At 39.0% G+C, this 18797-nt stretch overlaps 1 protein-coding gene across 6 annotated transcripts in view; it reads right to left on the bottom strand.

Moving 5' to 3' along the window:
• Positions 1-18797, bottom strand: part of atp8a1 (ATPase phospholipid transporting 8A1) — a 366447-nt gene that overhangs the window by 132947 nt on the left and 214703 nt on the right. For all 6 annotated transcript variants that reach the window (XM_073064740.1, XM_073064742.1, XM_073064739.1 and 3 more), the window contains 4 exons: positions 11739-11808; positions 9637-9721; positions 8012-8151; positions 1178-1316 (listed from right to left, as the gene is read on the bottom strand). In XM_073064740.1, coding sequence (XP_072920841.1) covers positions 1178-1316; positions 8012-8151; positions 9637-9721; positions 11739-11808 — 434 coding nt within the window. The remainder of the gene's footprint in view (positions 1-1177; positions 1317-8011; positions 8152-9636; positions 9722-11738; positions 11809-18797) is intronic.

Genomic DNA, 18797 nt, shown 5'->3' with positions numbered 1-18797 from the left:
TCCTTCAGATACTTACCCTGCTCCATTTTGAACACTGGTGCCCCAACTACCACCTCCTCAGTGAAAACTAAACTACTCACACTGTGAAAGAAGTTTACATTGCCTCACTTTTGGTTCTTTTGCCGTAGCCCTCTCTTCTTTGCTGTTCGAACAATGCAAATAAATTCACCCTGCCTAAAAACTTTTAAATCTCTCTAACAGATCCCCACATAAGCCACACTCCAATGGGCAGCCTGGTTGTGCAGCAGAAGGTGCTGCTGCCTCCCAGTTCCTGACACACAGGTTCGATCCCAACCTCAGATATTGTCCGCTCAGAGTTTGTACTCTCACAGTGACTTGGTGGCTTTATCCTAATGGCTTCAGTATTACAAGGGCTCCTTGACTGCAGACCAGGTCACAGAAATCATAAGGACAGATCTGTCATACGCTAGCATTCTCATGATTCTACCCACATCCCAAAAACATGGCCCATCATTATTATGTTCATCATTATTTCCCTATTCTCATACTCTGCCTCCAGTGAGAAAGCCCAAGTATCTTCTCTAAAAATCATACCCTCAGTCTGATCAGCTATTCATAATGAATCCTTAACATCCCCCCTTTGATGGTATTAAAAGTGCGATTGTATGTTAATCATGTTTCGTTTCATTCTACCTACCAAAATGTAACACACTACGTTTCCCAGTTTAAATGCATCTACATGTGCCCCCCCATTCTACTTAATGGAAGATCACTGACCCAAAATGTGAGCAGTTGTAAGCAGTTACATGTGATCATGTATAAGGAATGAAATACAGTTGAAATTAGATTGGTTATTAACAAAATAGACCAGAGCTACACTGCCTAAACGGCCTTGCATAAACTACTGAAAATATGACACTTTTGCTCACTCTTCCCCAACCAATAAAACTGTACAAGATACTACTTTTCCAAATTTTACACTCTTGCCAATATTTCTTTCTAAAATCAGATTTTTTTTTTGCAAAAAAGAGAAATTGTTTTATGTTTGGACAGTATTTTGGACAGTTCTTTAATGTTAAGTTAAAGCATTCAGCGATTACTTGAAATTATGGCACTGTTGTTTTGATGTTTATTCTGAACAGTACTGTACAAGGACATGCATTCACAAATTAAATAACTTTCAGTGAAACACTATTAGTTACAACTCCAGCTGTACCTATATTAACAGCGGTTTCCTGTTTGTCTCCTGTAAGAATCCAAATTTTGATGTCTGCTTTGGATAATGTTTCTATAGTTTCAGGAACTTTGTCTTGTAGTCTATCTTCAATCGCTGTAGCTCCAAGCAATTGCAAATTCTATTAAAATGATGAAAAGTAATTAGCAGCAGAACATAAAGATAAGCTTGTCAAAGGATTTATCTTAGAGATTACTGCACTGAGTGCAACCATATGGAAGCAAGGTTTATAATTTTCAGTCTTGGATTTTGCATTGTCCAACTTGATTTGTTACCCACCCAATTTTTACCATTTGGATAATGCTCATTGATTAGTTCCACTTCACACAGAGCATGTACGCACAGTTTGCCCCAAAATGGCATTGCAAATAATAAAATTGACATCCATTAGTTCCTTTCTGGTAATCATTAGATAGTTCATCAGTTGCCAACTTTAAATAACTGGATTGAGGAAAAAGCTTAATAACTTGAAGCAGGCAATCTTTAGCAGTCTGTTATCATTTTAAATTGCTTCACATCAACCAAAAACTATTTGAGGTTAGCTTCTTCCTTTAACAAAGCATCAAGTCAGAAACTGAGGCAGAGCATTCACAGCCTTCATTTCACACTGATTACACTGTGTTTTGAACCTCAGAGCCACACTAAGAATGCTCCTGTTCACTTCCTTAACGTAGCTCATCTGCTGCTCAAATCACAACCATCTTTCTTCTCTTTACACATGGCCATTTCACAGTGCTCCGAGCTGGTCTCCATTCTACCATCTGTAAACTTGAAGTCATACAAAGCTCTTCAACTTAAATCCATCCCACCCATTGCTCTCTTGCATTTTGCTTACAGAGGCCCCAGTTCGAGCAACATCTCAATTTTAAGATTGACATCTTCCATTTCTGGTCACTCCATGATCTTATACTTCCCTCTGACGAATTTCCTCCAATCCTACAGTTTGCAAATAATCTATACTTGTGCGCTTATCTGAAAAGTTAATGAAGATTGGAAGCATGCCATCAGCTACCAAGGCTCCACTTTCTTGTATTCTCTTTTTAACTTGTCTTTTCTTCCTTATGTCTGGCTTTTTAACCCACTAAATATTTTATTATTTCCATCTTGAAGAGTATTGCATGCCTCCTGAAAGAATCCTTGAGATATTTTTCTGCATTAAAGATATGATGGAAATATACTTAAAGGCAATTGTCAAAAGAATCAAAAGAGTTAAAAAAACATGCAATGAGTTATGATTATCAGGAATGATCTGCCTAAAAGGGTGGTGAAGGAAGATTCAATTATAACTTTAAAAAGGTAATTATTTAAATACTGGAGGGGAAAGTATTTGTGGGGTTACAGGGAAATAGAATAGTGGAACTAATTGAATAATACTTTCAAAGAATCTGCATTGGACACAAGGGCCAAATGCCCTCCTCCCAAACAATGCCACCACCAATTGTGTTTTATTAAAGTCTAGTTGCTGTTCCAATATCAATCTGTACAAGTTGTGTTCCACAGAGCCCTGGGAGGGGGAGAGGGAGGGGTGGATGCAAGTGTGCAAACCAACTCTAGGATTTTACCAGATGTCACACTGATCTTTTACAAAGTACAGAAGACAGGTTAAAGATGACATTACTTTGTTTTTAAAAGGGAGAGATGCACATCTGTTTTGTATTAACAAATACAAGTGAGGATAATTTCTACGCAAAATTTTAACATTTTTTTTCTTTCATTTTACAGTTGATTCTAGTTATTTGGGCCACTGGTTGATCAGGGCAGCTGCTTATTTGGGACAACTCTTAAAGAAGAAAACCAAATTGAGAAAATAGCTGAGATTCCCTTAATTTATTTGAAACACTGTGCCTCTTAATTGGAGCAGGATGGCAGCTGATCATTTTTAAACCAACGTCAGTCATGTGTGCATCACGTAGCTGTTAAGATACTACATCATGCTTAGAGTGAACAGTTTTTAAATAGCATCACTTGCACATTTGTGTTGAAAAAACAGTAACAAACAATATGATAATTGTAAGCTCTTTTGCTCATTGTAGTTTCAAGCATTCAGGCTTGGAGATGCCAGAAATGGCCAGGAGTGAAAATTTCACTACTTCAACAAGTTAGAAACGACAAAGAATTTGAAGGTATCGACAATCATCGTGAATGTTACAACTAAAATGAAGATTTGGTGGATGCAAAAGCACTGTTTGAAAACAGTCCACTATCTGCACTATGTGTCTGCACTGATTTTGTTCATTTACAGTCAATCGAAAGAACATGGCAGGATACCATGAATGAATTCCTCTTTCGAGAACTGATACACAATTTTATAGCACTTTAGTAGTTTTGGTATTGTCCTAATTTATTCTGAATTTCATTTAAATACATAATTTGTTACGCAGTTAAATGGTAATCTGTCTTTTTTTTTAAATACCTTTTTAACTATTTCCAGAAGCTTCAGCTAATTGGGGCAGCTGCTTTATTGGCCAAAATGTACTGGTACCAATGTGTCTCAATTAAGTGGAATCTACACGTTTGTACTATATAAGGCAATGGCATTATTGTGAAATTCTGTACTTATCCTGGCCTTGCTGTCAGCACAAATCTAATACTAAGCACTCCCATTTACCTTCTCTAGCTCCCCTAGCAGGGATGTACAGAGAGAAGCCAGCCCTGGATAGGACTTCTTCAAGAAAGAGCTAATCACCAAGGATTCACAGAATTTTTTGGAATTTAAAGAACATTATGACATGGCAATTCAGGCTTCTGCAATTTGTTCAGGTAAAAACAGTGCTGGCTGCTGTCTAACTTATAACACAGACTGTGATCCAAACAGCACAAGGATGGCTGTGGTCCTGGAATGAGGTAATCAACACCAAAGATTTCTCTCAGTCTATTTAAAAGCTTCCAAAAATTAAGCACATTTCATCTTTCACGCCACACTTCTAATAATTAAAAATGCGAACTGTATTAAGAAATTGAGTAGGGTATATTAAAGAAATGATTAAATGATTAAATTTAGCATAGAAGTCATTTTTAGGTCTCAAAAACAAAGTTACTCATACAGAGGTGCGTACAGTGCCAACACAGTCCAAAACAATTGAGAAATGGTTCAATATTAAATTGTCTTAAAATTTTATTTTAAATGACTTAACATTTAGAACAATTTCATATCTGTAAACCTCATTAAAACTGGATTATTGGACTGTACTTACAATTAACTGACTGCACCAGTTGCCAGCATTCCTGAAGACCAAGATATAAAATCCTGTTACACTATTCTACCCCTTTCAAATGTATGCTTTACAAATTTAAGTTTCTCTCTAAGACAGACAGGAATTACCTCACCTGCTAAGGTTTACATTTTCTGGTTTTTCTTCTAACTTGCTTGTACCTCTTTCTTTCTGTAATATTTTCTTTTTGTTTTAGCAATGAATGTCAATATTCTGGTCACATTATTGATATTATTAACATTTATTTAATTTTTAAAAATACATATTTCAGTGCAAGATTCTATTTACTACCCTTTAAAAAAAATTTAAAAACTAAATTTTCACAATTTCTTAAGTGTCATGCCCTTAATTTTATCAATAATCCTTAATGGAATCAGTCAATTTAGTATGCACTTCATCAATTGTATTTCCTCCATCCATACAATCTAACTTTTAAAAATTTTTTAAGTTCCTTAGAAATATCTGAGCTTTTGAGAGTAAATTTAAAAAATGATGTGAAATATAAAAAATAACCAAATCTTGCACTCCTTCAGCACTGAGATTAGGTAGTCATACTGAGCAATGGGTCAGTTAGAGGTACTCTTCTCTGGGGAAGTGAGCCTTTTCTCTGAGGTCTTCCTTTACAATACAAAATCTGCATCAATGCACACCAACTCGGAGGTTAGATTGAAGCTGCTTTCACCATGGGTGTTGAACAAACTGTTCCCAGCTCCTGCAAATCCCAATGTCCTCAGATAGTTATCTACCTCTGGTAACAACCCCATTTCCTGAACACAATTTACAGCTTTGTGGGCAAATTGCAAGCTGAAGGACAACGAAACTTCTGGAAGTTCAAATAAGACAAAGCAAAACAATTTGCAAGCATGATCACTGCAATTTAGAAATGCATGAAATCTGTGCCTTACCAAGTGAAAATGGTAAGTTTCACTTAAGATACAAGCAATCTCCCCTCATACCTATTGATGTTTTGACAGATATCTGTGAGCATTATTTTCACTCAACCCAATTCACACTTGCCTGATAAACTTCCCGTGCTTTATGATGGAATACTGCCACCTGCAGGCAGATATAAATTGGCCATATACTTTTAATAGCAATGAACAAACGTTTGGGAACACTAGATGCGTGGTTATTAAAGCACAGAGAGGAACACTTCCAAATTATTTAAAACAAATGCATTACCAGACCCAAATGATAACTTGAGTTATAGTCTATAAAAATCATAGCATCTGGACCATGCCGCCTTTTTGCATCCATCATGAGCAGGAGGTACAGAAGCCTGAAGTCCCACGCCACCCGGTTCAAGAATAGCTACTTCACTTCTACCATTCAGGTCTTGAACGAACCCACAGAACTCTAATTACTATAGCCTAGCAATAGTAGGCCATATTGACCACCTTGCAGTAAAATGGACTTAGTTTTTTTGTTCTAATTGTGTTTTCTTGTAAAAATTGAATATATTTTATGTGTATGCCTTTCTTGTGAATGCTGCTTACCTGATGCTACGTACATGTGATGCTGCTGTGGGCAAGTTTTTCACTGCATCTGTGCAAAACAATTACTTGTCCATATGACATGAAACTTGATTTTGACATTGCAAAATTATTACCCGTTTCACTCAACTCATTGATATTTGAAGAAGAGCTTAACCTGGATTAAAACAGCACACATTCTTTCATAAATTTCAATATCTTGAAGGAAGACTTTTGCCTAAAGCTCACTGGTAATAATTATACTGTCACAGGTACCACATTCTTTATTTACTTATATCCGGTTTGGATTAAAAAATAGGTGATTTAAATTTCATTCAGCAGTGGATATTCAGGATCAGATTCAGTTTATTGTCACTGACATGTTATGAAATCTGTTGCTTTACAGCAGCAGTATAGTGCAGACATAAAATTACAATAATTACAAAAGAAATGAATAGCAAAAAAAAGGAATAACAGTGCTGTATTCATAGACCATTCAGATATCTATTGGCAGTGGAGTAGAGGCTGTTAATGAATTGTTGGGTGAGTGTCTTCAAGCTCCTGTAGCTCCTCCCCGATAGCAGTAATAAAAGCGCAAATTTAATGGGAATTGGGTCAAGGTAAATAGAATAACACACAATTTAATAAACAAACATCACCGTTTCTGAACATTCGACCATGCATTCTTCCAAGGAGATTGAGCATTTCCTTTCAAACTCAATGCACATTTCTGAAATGTTTCTTTAAATTATTCTCCACTTTCAGCAAATGGTGACACATGCTATGAGCACAACTGCAGCATTTCATAACTGAAATGCTTTTATCCAATTATGCCCCATCCCACATCTTTTTCACTGCTGTCTACAAGGACCCATCTTTCCAAGAACTACAGACAGAAATTAATTATTACCCCTTAATTTTAACATCCACCAACTTGAATATTATCTCACTTTTTGTTACTTTTGCAAGAAACAGCTCACAGGTGGAAGCCCAGCATTTTTATTCTATCATATGGTTCTAATCTTTTACTTGATCTAATGCATTTATCATTTATCAGGTATCAGCCACTCACCACGCATCAAGCCCCTAGTAACTATGAGACAAAGGGAAAGGCAAGTAAATCTTTTACTAATTACTTAACTTTTACTTTATTGTAATAATTTGTTTAGTGACATTTCAGTGATGAAAGCCTGCTTTGATTAAACAGTTACAATATCTGGAATTATCTCATTCCTGATAATCAAAAATGATTTAATAATGGTTACAGTAATGGGGTCAACAGAATGATTTTTGCACATATTATAATTTCAGGTGCCAGATGGGAATGAAATGGTTTCCAACAAAGACACACTAATGTCTATACATAATGCTCGAGCAACAAAGTGGAAAATAGATTTGCTTTTGCAAACAGAAATGTCAGATTTGATCAGTGCAAAATCTGTACTAACTACTGTGCTGTAGTTCATGGACGAGAGAGCAAGTTAGTATGAATAGCACAGATTCTCCCAGTTTCCAAAATACAGAAAGGGAAACTGAATTTTAAACAAGTTTTAAACTATTTGAAACTATTTTCAAGTATCTGCAAAGCACTTCAATGATTTCCTAGAGAATAGCTACAGCCGTTCTAGACTGGTTCCGCTCCCTCACTCTCTGGAGTCCTTGGAATGCAAGCATTTATGACAACCTGAAAGGCACCAGGTTCTGTCTCTGTAGACAGAAATGCAATCAGATAATCGGTAGAGGGAGGAAGAATAACAGCAAGAGGCTCCTTTCTGTGAAATGACTAAGGTTTGCACTGACAAAAGTTTGGAAAATATGCAGTTCACATTATCTTAGACACATCCAGCAAGTTATAATCAATAACCACAGTTAACTGAGCTTCAAAGATATTTTCACATAAATAGCAACATAGCATGCATGCTCCAAGCTCAGGCTTGATTGCACAAATCAGCCACTGATCGTGTGCATCCCTAACAACAACAGGGCTCTTAGAAAATGCTATAACCAATAATTATAGTGACCCATAACTACAATGCAATGATAAAATCACTCACTGTGTTTGGGTACACAATTAACTGACAAACTATTTGCTTTATGATACACTGCATTTGAATTCTGCCCGAAAATCTTACTTTTTCAATCAGTTCATAACTTTCTTCAAGCTTGAGTATCCTATTCTGTAGTGCAGTGGAAGCCCGCTGATATATTTCCAGCCAGTCTTGGTACATCATCTCTGAAATTTCAGCAACTGCAAAGCACAAGGTTCTCAATCCTGAAAAGCAAAGATCATCATTACATTTTATAGTTATCGTGAAATGACTAAATATCCTTTCGCATACTTGACCACTTCCCCTGGCAGCCTACTTGATATACCCACCATTCTCTATGTCAAAATTTTACTTCTCAGTTCCCCTTTGACTTAGGAGATAAATATGTCTCTTCTGACACTTAATGTTACCAGTAAATTGGAATAATTATAGTGTATAAATATGAAGCTGGCAATATAAAAAAGTGACAATTCTTAGCAAGTAAATATTGCCAATTGGCAGAACTTTAAATGAAGCCACAGCATGAATATCCGAATCTGCTATTCCACACTTTAACACATGATGAATATTTGTACATAATCTTTCATCATTCTTCCAAATCAAGGCAATTTTACACTTTCTCTGCTTTAGGGCTTTTTGTTTTTCATCCCACAGTCTGCACCAGTACTACCGGTTCCCTGGAGCTTGCACAGATGTAAGCACAATGCAAGACTGCCAGGACTCACTAATAGCTTCAGTTTAGCACATCTTATGAGAAGTTTATGTGCAATAAAAATTCAGGAAGTGAAATCTGGGAAAGACCATAACTTTCAGACACCACACAAGTAACTTTAATGTCAGACAGATATTTTTGACCACAAATGAGTTTTGAAGTGGCACTATTCAATTAATTTGTAAGTGCCATTGTGAAGAAAGCACAGCAGCACCTCTACTTCCTTAGACATTTGTGAAGAACTGGCATAACATTTAAAACTTTAACAAACTTCTGTAGATGTCTGCTAGAAAGTATACTGATTGGTTGCATTATGTCCCAATAAGGATACACCAATGCCCTTGAATTGAAAATCCTACAAAAAGTAGTGGGTAGGCCCAGTCCATCACAGGTAAAGCCCTCCTCACCATAGAACACATCTACAGGGAGCTCTGTCACAGGAAAGCGGCATCCATCATCAAGAACCCCCACCACCCAGACAATGCTCTCTTCTCACTGCTGCCATCAGGCAGAAGGTACAGGAGTCTCAGAACTCACACCACCTGGTTCAGGAACAGTTATTACCCCCTCAACCATCAGGCTCTTGAACCAATATTGATAACTTCAGTCGCCCCATTGCTAAACCGCTCCCACAACCAAAGAACTCAATTTCAAGGACTCTTCATCTCATGTTCTTGGTATCTATTGCTTATTTATTATTATTTCTTTTGTATTTGCAGTTTGTTGTCTTTTGCACACTGGTTGTTTGTCCATCCTGTTAGGTGAGGTCTTTCATTGATTCTATTGTGTTTCTTGGATTTACTGTGTATGCCCGCAAGAAAAAGAACCTCAGGGTTGGTTATGGTGACATACATGTACTTTGATTATAAATTTACTTTGAACTTTAACTTTTTTGAATTCTACTCAGCTTTCACTAACACACAAGTAGAACTGCCAGACCATCACTTGGAAATTGGTCTTCATTGAAAAGTACTGATTTATGATGCTGTATACAAACCTTCTGTAGCAAACTGCTCTAAATGTTTCAAAGTGATGTCCTTGTAACGTGAGCTCTCAGACAACCGTTCATAAATAACTGTATCCTGCAAAATATATTCAAAAATAAATTCCAGCACTAAATGGTTTATTACTCTACTGTGCATTATACAGGCATTTTGGGAAGTGTTACAACTGATACACCTGCCCATAAGTGGGAACTACAATAAGTATAGAATATGATTGCTTGCATCTGTCCTATTCCAACAAAGGAGGTGGAGATTAATGCTGAGCCTCTCTTGTTGTAAGTTTTGAGTCCAGGCTGAAGTGTTTTCTTGTAGGTTTAGTATTCGTTACGCTAGCTTATATGTCTGTACAGCCACCCATTTGTCTGTAAGCCTTCAGTGTGTGGTATATTTGGCTCTGTATATCTGCATTGCTTTGTCTGTAACACTGGAGTGTTTAGCAGTGTGCATCACAAAATACTATTCCCACTGACTGTCTTGTAAGGAGATCCCCTCATCTCACTGGAGAAGCAGGTTTGCAGTACAAATAGTGAGCATTGGACAAGTTCTTTGTGCCTTTGATTTTCTTACATGCTGACACTGTTTGACCAGCACTATGATGAACATCTAATAAAGTGGTGGTCAGCGCAAGATTTGTGTCTTATTTATGACTTCTGAAGAGCCTATAAGACATCTCCAAATTCAACACCACCAAACCAAACAGTGAATAACTCCTCAGCAACTGATCAGCAATTTGCCTAAACTCCACGATCTGTTTCTTTCTGCTCCCTCAGTTATCTCACCACAGCAGAATAGCTCACTTCTAGAATTGCTCTATTATATTCAGGAATGGAATTTCATTGTGAGCGACCTTCAGGCCTCACAAAGGAAACCATTTACTGCTAAGGGGAAGGCCCTTAGCATCCTTCTCTAACCGTCCACACACCCCCACTTGCACTTTCTGCATGCGTGCTGGAAACTATTCCCTGAAGATGGTTACTGAGCTATTTTTATTTTTTATTGCAGTTTTCATTGGTCTCCAAGCCAATTTGGCCAGAAACATTAATAAATCCTCATTAAACCACCTCTAAGAGGATCACAATCCCCTTGGAGGCTTGCATGGCTCAATGATCTGGAGAGCTATGTTGGCTGGAGTCAGGGCTTTGTGCTTTGGCTCTTGGTAAGGTCACCCCTGGAAAACAGGTCAAAGGGTAGAGGCCAGACTAAGAGTGGTCCACCAGTCCTCAAGGTTTAGGGGTTCAGCTCAGGGCAAACAACTCTGACAAACAAAATTACTACAAAAACTGCAATGAAGAATCCTTTTACATTTGAGTGTGACAGTATACCTGAATCCTCATCTGGGACTTGCGTGACTGACAGTAGCGAAAACCGAGAAGCAGCTACTAACATGATGAAAGAAGTCCTGAACACTGCCAGAGATGGAGGACCTTCAATGCTGCCCAAAACACCGGAGGTGTAATTCACAGTTAAAAAAAGGATTAAAATAGTTTGCTACATCAGCACTCCTGATAGGCTGACCATCAATCTCACAGTTATGGCCCCATTTAGAAATGAAAACTAATACTACACAAGTTCTTGACTATGACAAGCTTCTAACCTTCCTTAAGTATTCTTACTGATACTTCTCACTCCTATCCAAGATGGATTTTGTACATGTCTAAAGATCATTACCCTCTTCTGAAATATTTAGTGAAAGTGACACAAGGGATACTGGAATATCGAGGGAAATACAAAATCCTGGAGGAACTCAGTGGGCCAGGCAACAGCTGTAGGAGGGAAATAGACAGTTGACCATTTGGGTCGAGACACTTCATCTGAACTGGGTTTGAAAATAGTTTTGATTACATATATCAGTGTACATTTACATTGTGTGCTTTGTTTTGCAGAATGAAAAATGGACTGGAACATTCTATGCTTAACTAATGTATAGAATATTTGGCATGGATTTATCAAATAGTACAGAAGGCAGTCAGTGAAAGATTACATTTCATTTTGAATTCAATGGCTACATTTCACAAGAGCAGAATAAAGATATCAAACATTAATACGTCAGCAATTCAAGGCTAGAAGAACAACATGAAGATTAGCGAAGACTCACTGCTCCTTTACAGTAAAGCCGCAGCTTTCCCGACGGTGTACGGACAATCACGGACATGCGTTTTCTGTTGCTGTGAAAGAACAGGCCACAAATAAGATTACTCCCTAGTAACAGGCATCAAAACCAATCTCATAACTCAATTGTTGAAGAAAAATGGGGCTAAGTTCCATTAACGTAATAAATAATAGTGCCAGAGCACTTTAACAGTTAAAAGTTTACTTCTGTGGCTCAAAGAACATATTATTAAAGGCACTTGATGGTCCTCAACAGTATACTGAACAATTCTGGATCATTTTTTCTTCAGGCATTTTGTGAATACTTAACATTGCTGCTGAATGTTGTCAACTCAATATATGTCTTCCATTATCCTGTGACATTAAAGCCAGTCCCTCCCATGACCCATCCAATGATCTTCTACATGCACCCGTTACCCCACATCTCAAAAACAATTCTAAATATCCTCCGGACTGGATAAATACCAAATTGTCAAGTTGCAGCTACACTTTGAAATAGAATTAAATCAAAGTAAATTCGGTATTCATCTTGAAATTCCCTTCACCAGGAGGCTGCTGAATGCAAGAGCTATCAATGTCATAGAAAGGGCAAACAGGATATCTCCTCAATGAATGGACCCAGGGCAAACAATGTAGTGAGACTTAATGTCAGATCAAGGACAACGCAGGAGAGTAATGCAATGGTTGGACTGAGAGATGGAAAGAAAGTAATAGGATTAAAATCTGATATTCAAGATCTCCCAAGGCATTTCAAAACTCTAATACTTGTAATAGCTAATTTTTGATGCCACAGAAATTGTTTGCCAGCTATTAGCATAATATAATTAATAGGGTGGTTATGCTTGTAAATATTTAGCATCTGCTTCAGATTTAATTTGCATCTACTTCACAAATACAGTCACTTTGTCGCATCTAATGACGTCAGTGGTGAGGAAGTGAGCAAGCTGTCATTTTCACAATGTTAAGGGAAATACTTAATTCAGACAGCACCTATTGACATTTCGCAACAAATCTCATCTCATCTGAAGTTGCTGCAAAATCGACATAATACAGCAACAAGCGTCATCAGCAAAATCTGTCTCTCGTTGCACCAACGTTGACCAGCCTGCTGAGTATTTTATTATTACCAATGAACAATCATTGTTTTCGTGAACCTAGCAAGGAGCCGAAATAGATCTCAGATGAAAGTTAACACAATAAAAGGGCATGCATTTACACAGCATCAAACAGCGTTGATCCTTTCAAAACATTTTACAATAACAAAATGCAAGCTCCTGCTGTAACAATAGAGAGGTGAATAACTTATGCTTGGCATTATTTCAACTTTGAGAATTGACTACCTGGAATTTGTATGTTCTCCCTTTACCCCTGTGGGTTTACTGCTGGGCACTGGCATTACCAAAGCCCAAAGAATTGTCGGTAGGCTCATTGACCACTGTAAATATCCACTCATATAAACAGGTGGCAGGAGAATTGGTTGGGGTAGAGTGGATGAATCAACGGGTGAGATGGAGAGAACATGTAAAAGAGAGACAAGTAAGGAAATGGAACTGATGGGAAAGCAGTCAGATTCCATACCATTAATAACTTCAGTATCTATCATGAGAAATATGAAATAAGCCAGCTAGATGATGGATGCATCTTACCTAGGAAATTAGGGAGACTGCCACAGATCTTTGATAAGGATAGGATGTTTCACATACACTATGAAGTGTTAGCAACAGAGCTGTGGTTGAACAACCCTTCTAGAGTTCAGCATCTACAAGTATACATCACCCTCAGGCCTGCACTGGAAGATTTGGCTATGACTTGTGGGCTCAAAAATTTAGTGGAACTTCCACTGTCTGACACAGAGAGTGTGATCCACTGATACTTCCACACAACCACACACATTTTTACATTTACTGTCTCAAATCATGTTATAAATGATCATTCTTCCCCATTTCTTGAATCATGAAATATCTGCCTTTACAACAGATTTCACTGGTAGGGTGAAGGGGTGAAGTAACAGTTTTGTTGTAACTGGAAATATCATAAACCATGCAATAAAATCTAACGTATTTGACCAGATGTAATTTGATTTCCATCCAAGCAAATGCAAGTTGGTAAGATTTAATTTTTCCAATTCCATTACAAGGCAAGAGACAACCATTCAGCCCACTGAGCCTATGCCAGCTTTCAAAGCAAACCTGACAGTACTTGCCCGCAAACTTATTTCCCTTGGTTTATTCTTCCTCACATATCCATTAATACCACCTTGATCCTCCTGCCATCCACCTTCACCGGTCTTACTTTACTACACTGATCTTCCTGCCAACCATTCTAGTCACCACCACATCTCTGGGAGGTTGGAGGAAACAGGTATCTAGGCGAAACTCACAGAGTTCATGGGACAACATGCTAACTCTGCAAAGACAGCATTAGAAACATGGATCAAGTCCCTACAGCTGTGAGGGGCAGGAGCATTACCTGTGACACTCCATCGTGTTACTTTTGTAAAAAGTTTAAGCTTTGAAATGATTCTCTTCTTTGTTTCAGTTTCTACTTTACTCTCCCCAATCTCTGTAATCATTTCTAATCCTACAATCCTCATGTGCCCAAAATTTGCAGTTAGTTACAATCCACATTGTAACTATAACTAAACATTTGGCCCTGAACTCCGGAACTCGCCTCAAGGCTTGTCTACCTCTCCTCCTGTGATTGTGATTTGTGAAAAAGTCTATTTCATGACTGAGCTAAATATCCTTCTTTTAAAATTTTAAGTCTAAAACTTCTAGCTATAATACTATATAAATGCAAGGTTCTATTATCTTAGATAAACAATGACTGCTTCCCCTTAAATACTGTTAATTCCTAAACAATGATTCTGTTTTCACTCCAAGTCCTAAATGAACTAAAATCTTTAAACTAATTTCAGAATCAAAGCCCAAAAGAATTTTTGTTTTGCTGTTAACTCCAATCATTTCCTACATACCAAATGACCCAAATCAATACAAATGATACAAATCACCCAAATGATAACTATAGGGGGAAAATTAACCTATCAGATTACAGGCATGAAAATGAACCAGCGATTTAAAGTTGTGTATGATCAAGTCATCAATTTATTCATTATTGTGAACCAAAATCATTTTTGGTTACTTGACATGATGCATAACCATTGAGGAGCTAGTTACATGGTCTCCATAAAATTATACACACATGATAAATTTAAAGAGTTTAGTGTTGATGAATAAAATGAAAATAAACTGCTTCAGCCCAAGATTTACTACATTTATTCTTACAATACATTCGCTGCTTGATTCCAAGAATCAGATCATATCAAATATTATTTGTGGAACAGTCCATGTTCCAAGGCTAGACCGGTATCCATCCCCCTCTTTTCCTTCGCTACATCGACGACTGCATTGCACACGTGCTGAGCTCGTCGACTTCATTAATTTTGCCTCCAACTTTCACCCTGCCCTCAAATTTATCTGGTCCATTTCTGACACCTCCCTCCCCTTTCTTGATCTTTCTGTCTGATATCGGCCTATCTACTGATATCTACTATAAACCTACAGACTCTCACAGCTACCTGGACTATTCCTCTTCCCACCCTGTCTCTTGCAAAAAGGCTATCCCCTTCTCACAATTCCTCCGTCTCCGCCGCATCTGCTCTCAGGATGAGGCTTTTCTTTCCAGGATGAAGGAGATGTCTTCCTTTTTTAAGCAAAGAGGCTTCCCTTCGTCCACCATCAACTCTACTCTCAAACTCATCTCTCCCATTTCCCGCACATCTGCCCTCACCCCACTCAGGATAGGGTTCCCCTTGTCCTTACCTACCGCCCCACCAGCCTCCAGGTCCAACATATAATTCTCCGTAACTTCCGCCACCTCCAACGGCATCTCACTACCAAACACATTTTTCCCTCCCCCCCCCTTTCTGCTTTTCGCAGGGATTGCTCCCTACGCGACTCCCTTGTCCACTCGTCCCCCCCATCCCTTCCCACCGATCTCCCTCCTGGCACTTATCCTTGTAAACGGAACAAGTGCTACATCTGCCCTTACACTTCCTCCCTCACCACCATTCAGGGCCCCAGACAGTCCTTCCAGGTGAGGCGACACTTCACCTGTGAGTCGGCTGGTGTGGTAAACTGCGTCCGGTGCCCCCGGTGTGGCCTTTTATATATTGGCGAGACCCGATGCAGACTGGGAGACCGTTTCGTGGAACACCTACGCTCGGTCCGCCAGAAAAAGCAGCATCTCCTAGTGGCCACACATTTTAATTCCATGTCCCATTCCCATTCTGATATGTCTATCCGTGGCCTCCTCTATTGTCAAAATGAATCCAAACTCAGTTTGGAGGAACAAGACCTTATATACTGGCTGGGTAGCCTCCAACCTGATGGCATGAACATTGACTTCTCTAACTTCCGTTAATGCCCCTCCTCCCCCTCTTACCCCATCCCTGACATATTTAGTTGTTTGCCTGTTCTCCATCTCCCTCTGGTGCTCCCTCCCCCTCCTTTCTTTCTCCTGAGGCCTCCCGTCCCATGATCCTTTCCCTTCTCCAGTTCTGTATCACTTTCGCCAATCACCTTTCCAACTCTTAGCTTCATCCCACCCCCTCCGGTCTACTCCTATCATTTCGCATTTCCCCCTCCCCCCTCTACTTTCAAATCTCTTACTATCTTTCCTTTCGGTTAGTCCTGATGAAGGGTCTCAGCCCGAAACGTCGACATCGTTTCTCCCTATAGATGCTGCCTAGCCTGCTGTGTTCTACCAGCATTTTGTGTGTGTTGTTGTTTGAATTTCCAGCATCGGCGGATTTCCTCATGTTTGCATATCAAATATTATCATTAGTTTCAAGATTAGAATTATTGAGCAGTTAAACATTTTATTCGAGTGTATTGCACCACCCAGAAGTGGATGCTTTTGGTAAAAAGATAAGCAGCCAAATAACATCCAAATAATTATTTTTAAGAACAAAATGGTTGTAATGTTCATTTTGATGTCATTTGTAAACACACTCAAAATGAGCCCTTTTGAAGAAGCAGAGCTCCCTTAAGGAGGATCATATTGGTTTTCATTTCCATGCACAAATGGAACTGGCTGTTGTACTTTTGCAGTACTGGGAAACGAAGAAGTGTAGGTGGATTAGATGAAAGAGAGATGCTGCACAGCTTCATATTAAGCATATGGTTATGCTCTTCTACACAAACCAAAAAATATACTAATTAGAAATTAGAATAGCTTTCTGGTAATAATCAAATGAATTTTTTTTTATAAAAGCTCCATGCTGTTGTCCTCATTATGAACCTGATTTTTGATAACAAGCTGGAGTACATATTTTCTTTCCAGTGTAGTCCTGGCATAACTCCTCTAAATTTGGCAGCGGCCAGATTCTTAACTGTGCAGCGAAAAACAAGCAAACATAGCACTGGAGGTCAAACCTGAACTTGGATCACTAGAGGGAAGAGGAAGCAGCATTATTTGTGCCACCCTCCTGCCTTTCAACAAGCAGGCCTGGGGATGTCCCAGCGTCCTGCTTGTTCCTCACAAAATGCAGGTTCAGCTGTCAATGAGGGGCTCTGCAGTGCTGGCTAGGTTGGAAGGTTGTTGGATGATCATGCCTGTAACCATTCCAACTGTCTTCTATTGCGCAATGCAGTGAGTACTGGCAAATTAAAGCAGCAACCTCTGACGGGTCTTCAGAGGCTCAATCTTTCATGTTTGGCTGCATGTTTAACTTAAATAGTAAGCAGGGACCGCAATGAACAGGCATCCACGTGGTGAGCAATCTCACATTTGAATCTGTCAAAGACTGTCAGATCAACACCTTCCCTAATGACACTTAGAACATTTATGACAATCTCATCAATAAAGATATTGCTAACCATCTTTTAGCAGACTTCAGTGTGTGTTTTAAAAATGATGTTATAATGCTCTTTGTGAAAAATCATTCCGCAAACTAGTCCCATGATTGTACTGGGACACCAGATGATCAAAAATGCTTAGCTTCTGGTCAACAACAACAACAGAACTATTAAATTTTTCTTCTGTGTTTAATGTGCAACTAGACAATAATTATCCCAAGATCATGGCAGTGAACTGACTGAAGTCTAAATGGTTTGCTGATGGAAAGTGAACAGTGGAACAGTCCTGGAGCAACAGCAAGGTTTCTTATTTAATCGTACGTACATATTCAAATACCAGATGATTAAAATACCACAACTCAGAAACGAGCCCTTTACCCACTCTGTGCACGACAACCATCAGGTACCAGTCTACGTTAATCCCATTTAACAGCATTTGGTGTATAGCCTTCTATTCCTTGTAAATTTAGTATTCATCAGGATACTTCTTAAACAGTACGAAAGTCTCAGCCTCCACCTTTTGCTCAGTCAATTCATTCCAGACTCCACCTTTTAGGTAAAGGAAATTGTTATATCCCTTCTAAGCTTCTTACTCCTCATCTTACACTTATGCTGCCACAAGGGACTGTAGAGCGTGGAACCTGAAGGAACACAATCGGCTGGAAGAACTCAGCTGGTCGAGCAATGTCGCTGTGAGAAAGAAACTGGCAATGTTTTGAGCTGAGCGCTGCATCGGGACTGAGAGTGGTGAGGTGAGATGGCCAGTGGCAAGAAAGGGCTCTGAGGCGATTGGAGGACTGAGGAGGGGTGCAAGGTGACAGGCAGATAGTGCCACGTAGGGGATGTGAACAGGGCTGGAGTTAGAAGCCTGGGTGGTCTGCAATCCAACTGCATGAATATAGAGTTTACCAAGTTTAGATAACCCCCATTCTTTTCTTTTTATTCCCCTCTTCACCTCCTACACCTCCAATTCTCCCATTTTGTCCCCTTCCCACTCACCCCCCTTCCTCCCTTAAGCTAACCCTGTCCCCTTCCCCATCCTCCATCCACTAATTTCATTCATATACAACCTGCACTCTCTCCCACCTCTTCCCCACCTCCCACCTTGTTCCAACTGGTTTTCATCCAGTTTCTTCTGATAGCTCCCCTTTTCACCTCCTTTACTGAACAGAAAGCAGCACTGGGGT

This window comes from Hemitrygon akajei, chromosome 13 (assembly GCF_048418815.1).
Source record: "Hemitrygon akajei chromosome 13, sHemAka1.3, whole genome shotgun sequence".
NCBI classification, from domain to species: Eukaryota; Metazoa; Chordata; class Chondrichthyes; order Myliobatiformes; family Dasyatidae; genus Hemitrygon; species Hemitrygon akajei.
This window is presented reverse-complemented; position numbering and strand designations above follow the sequence as displayed.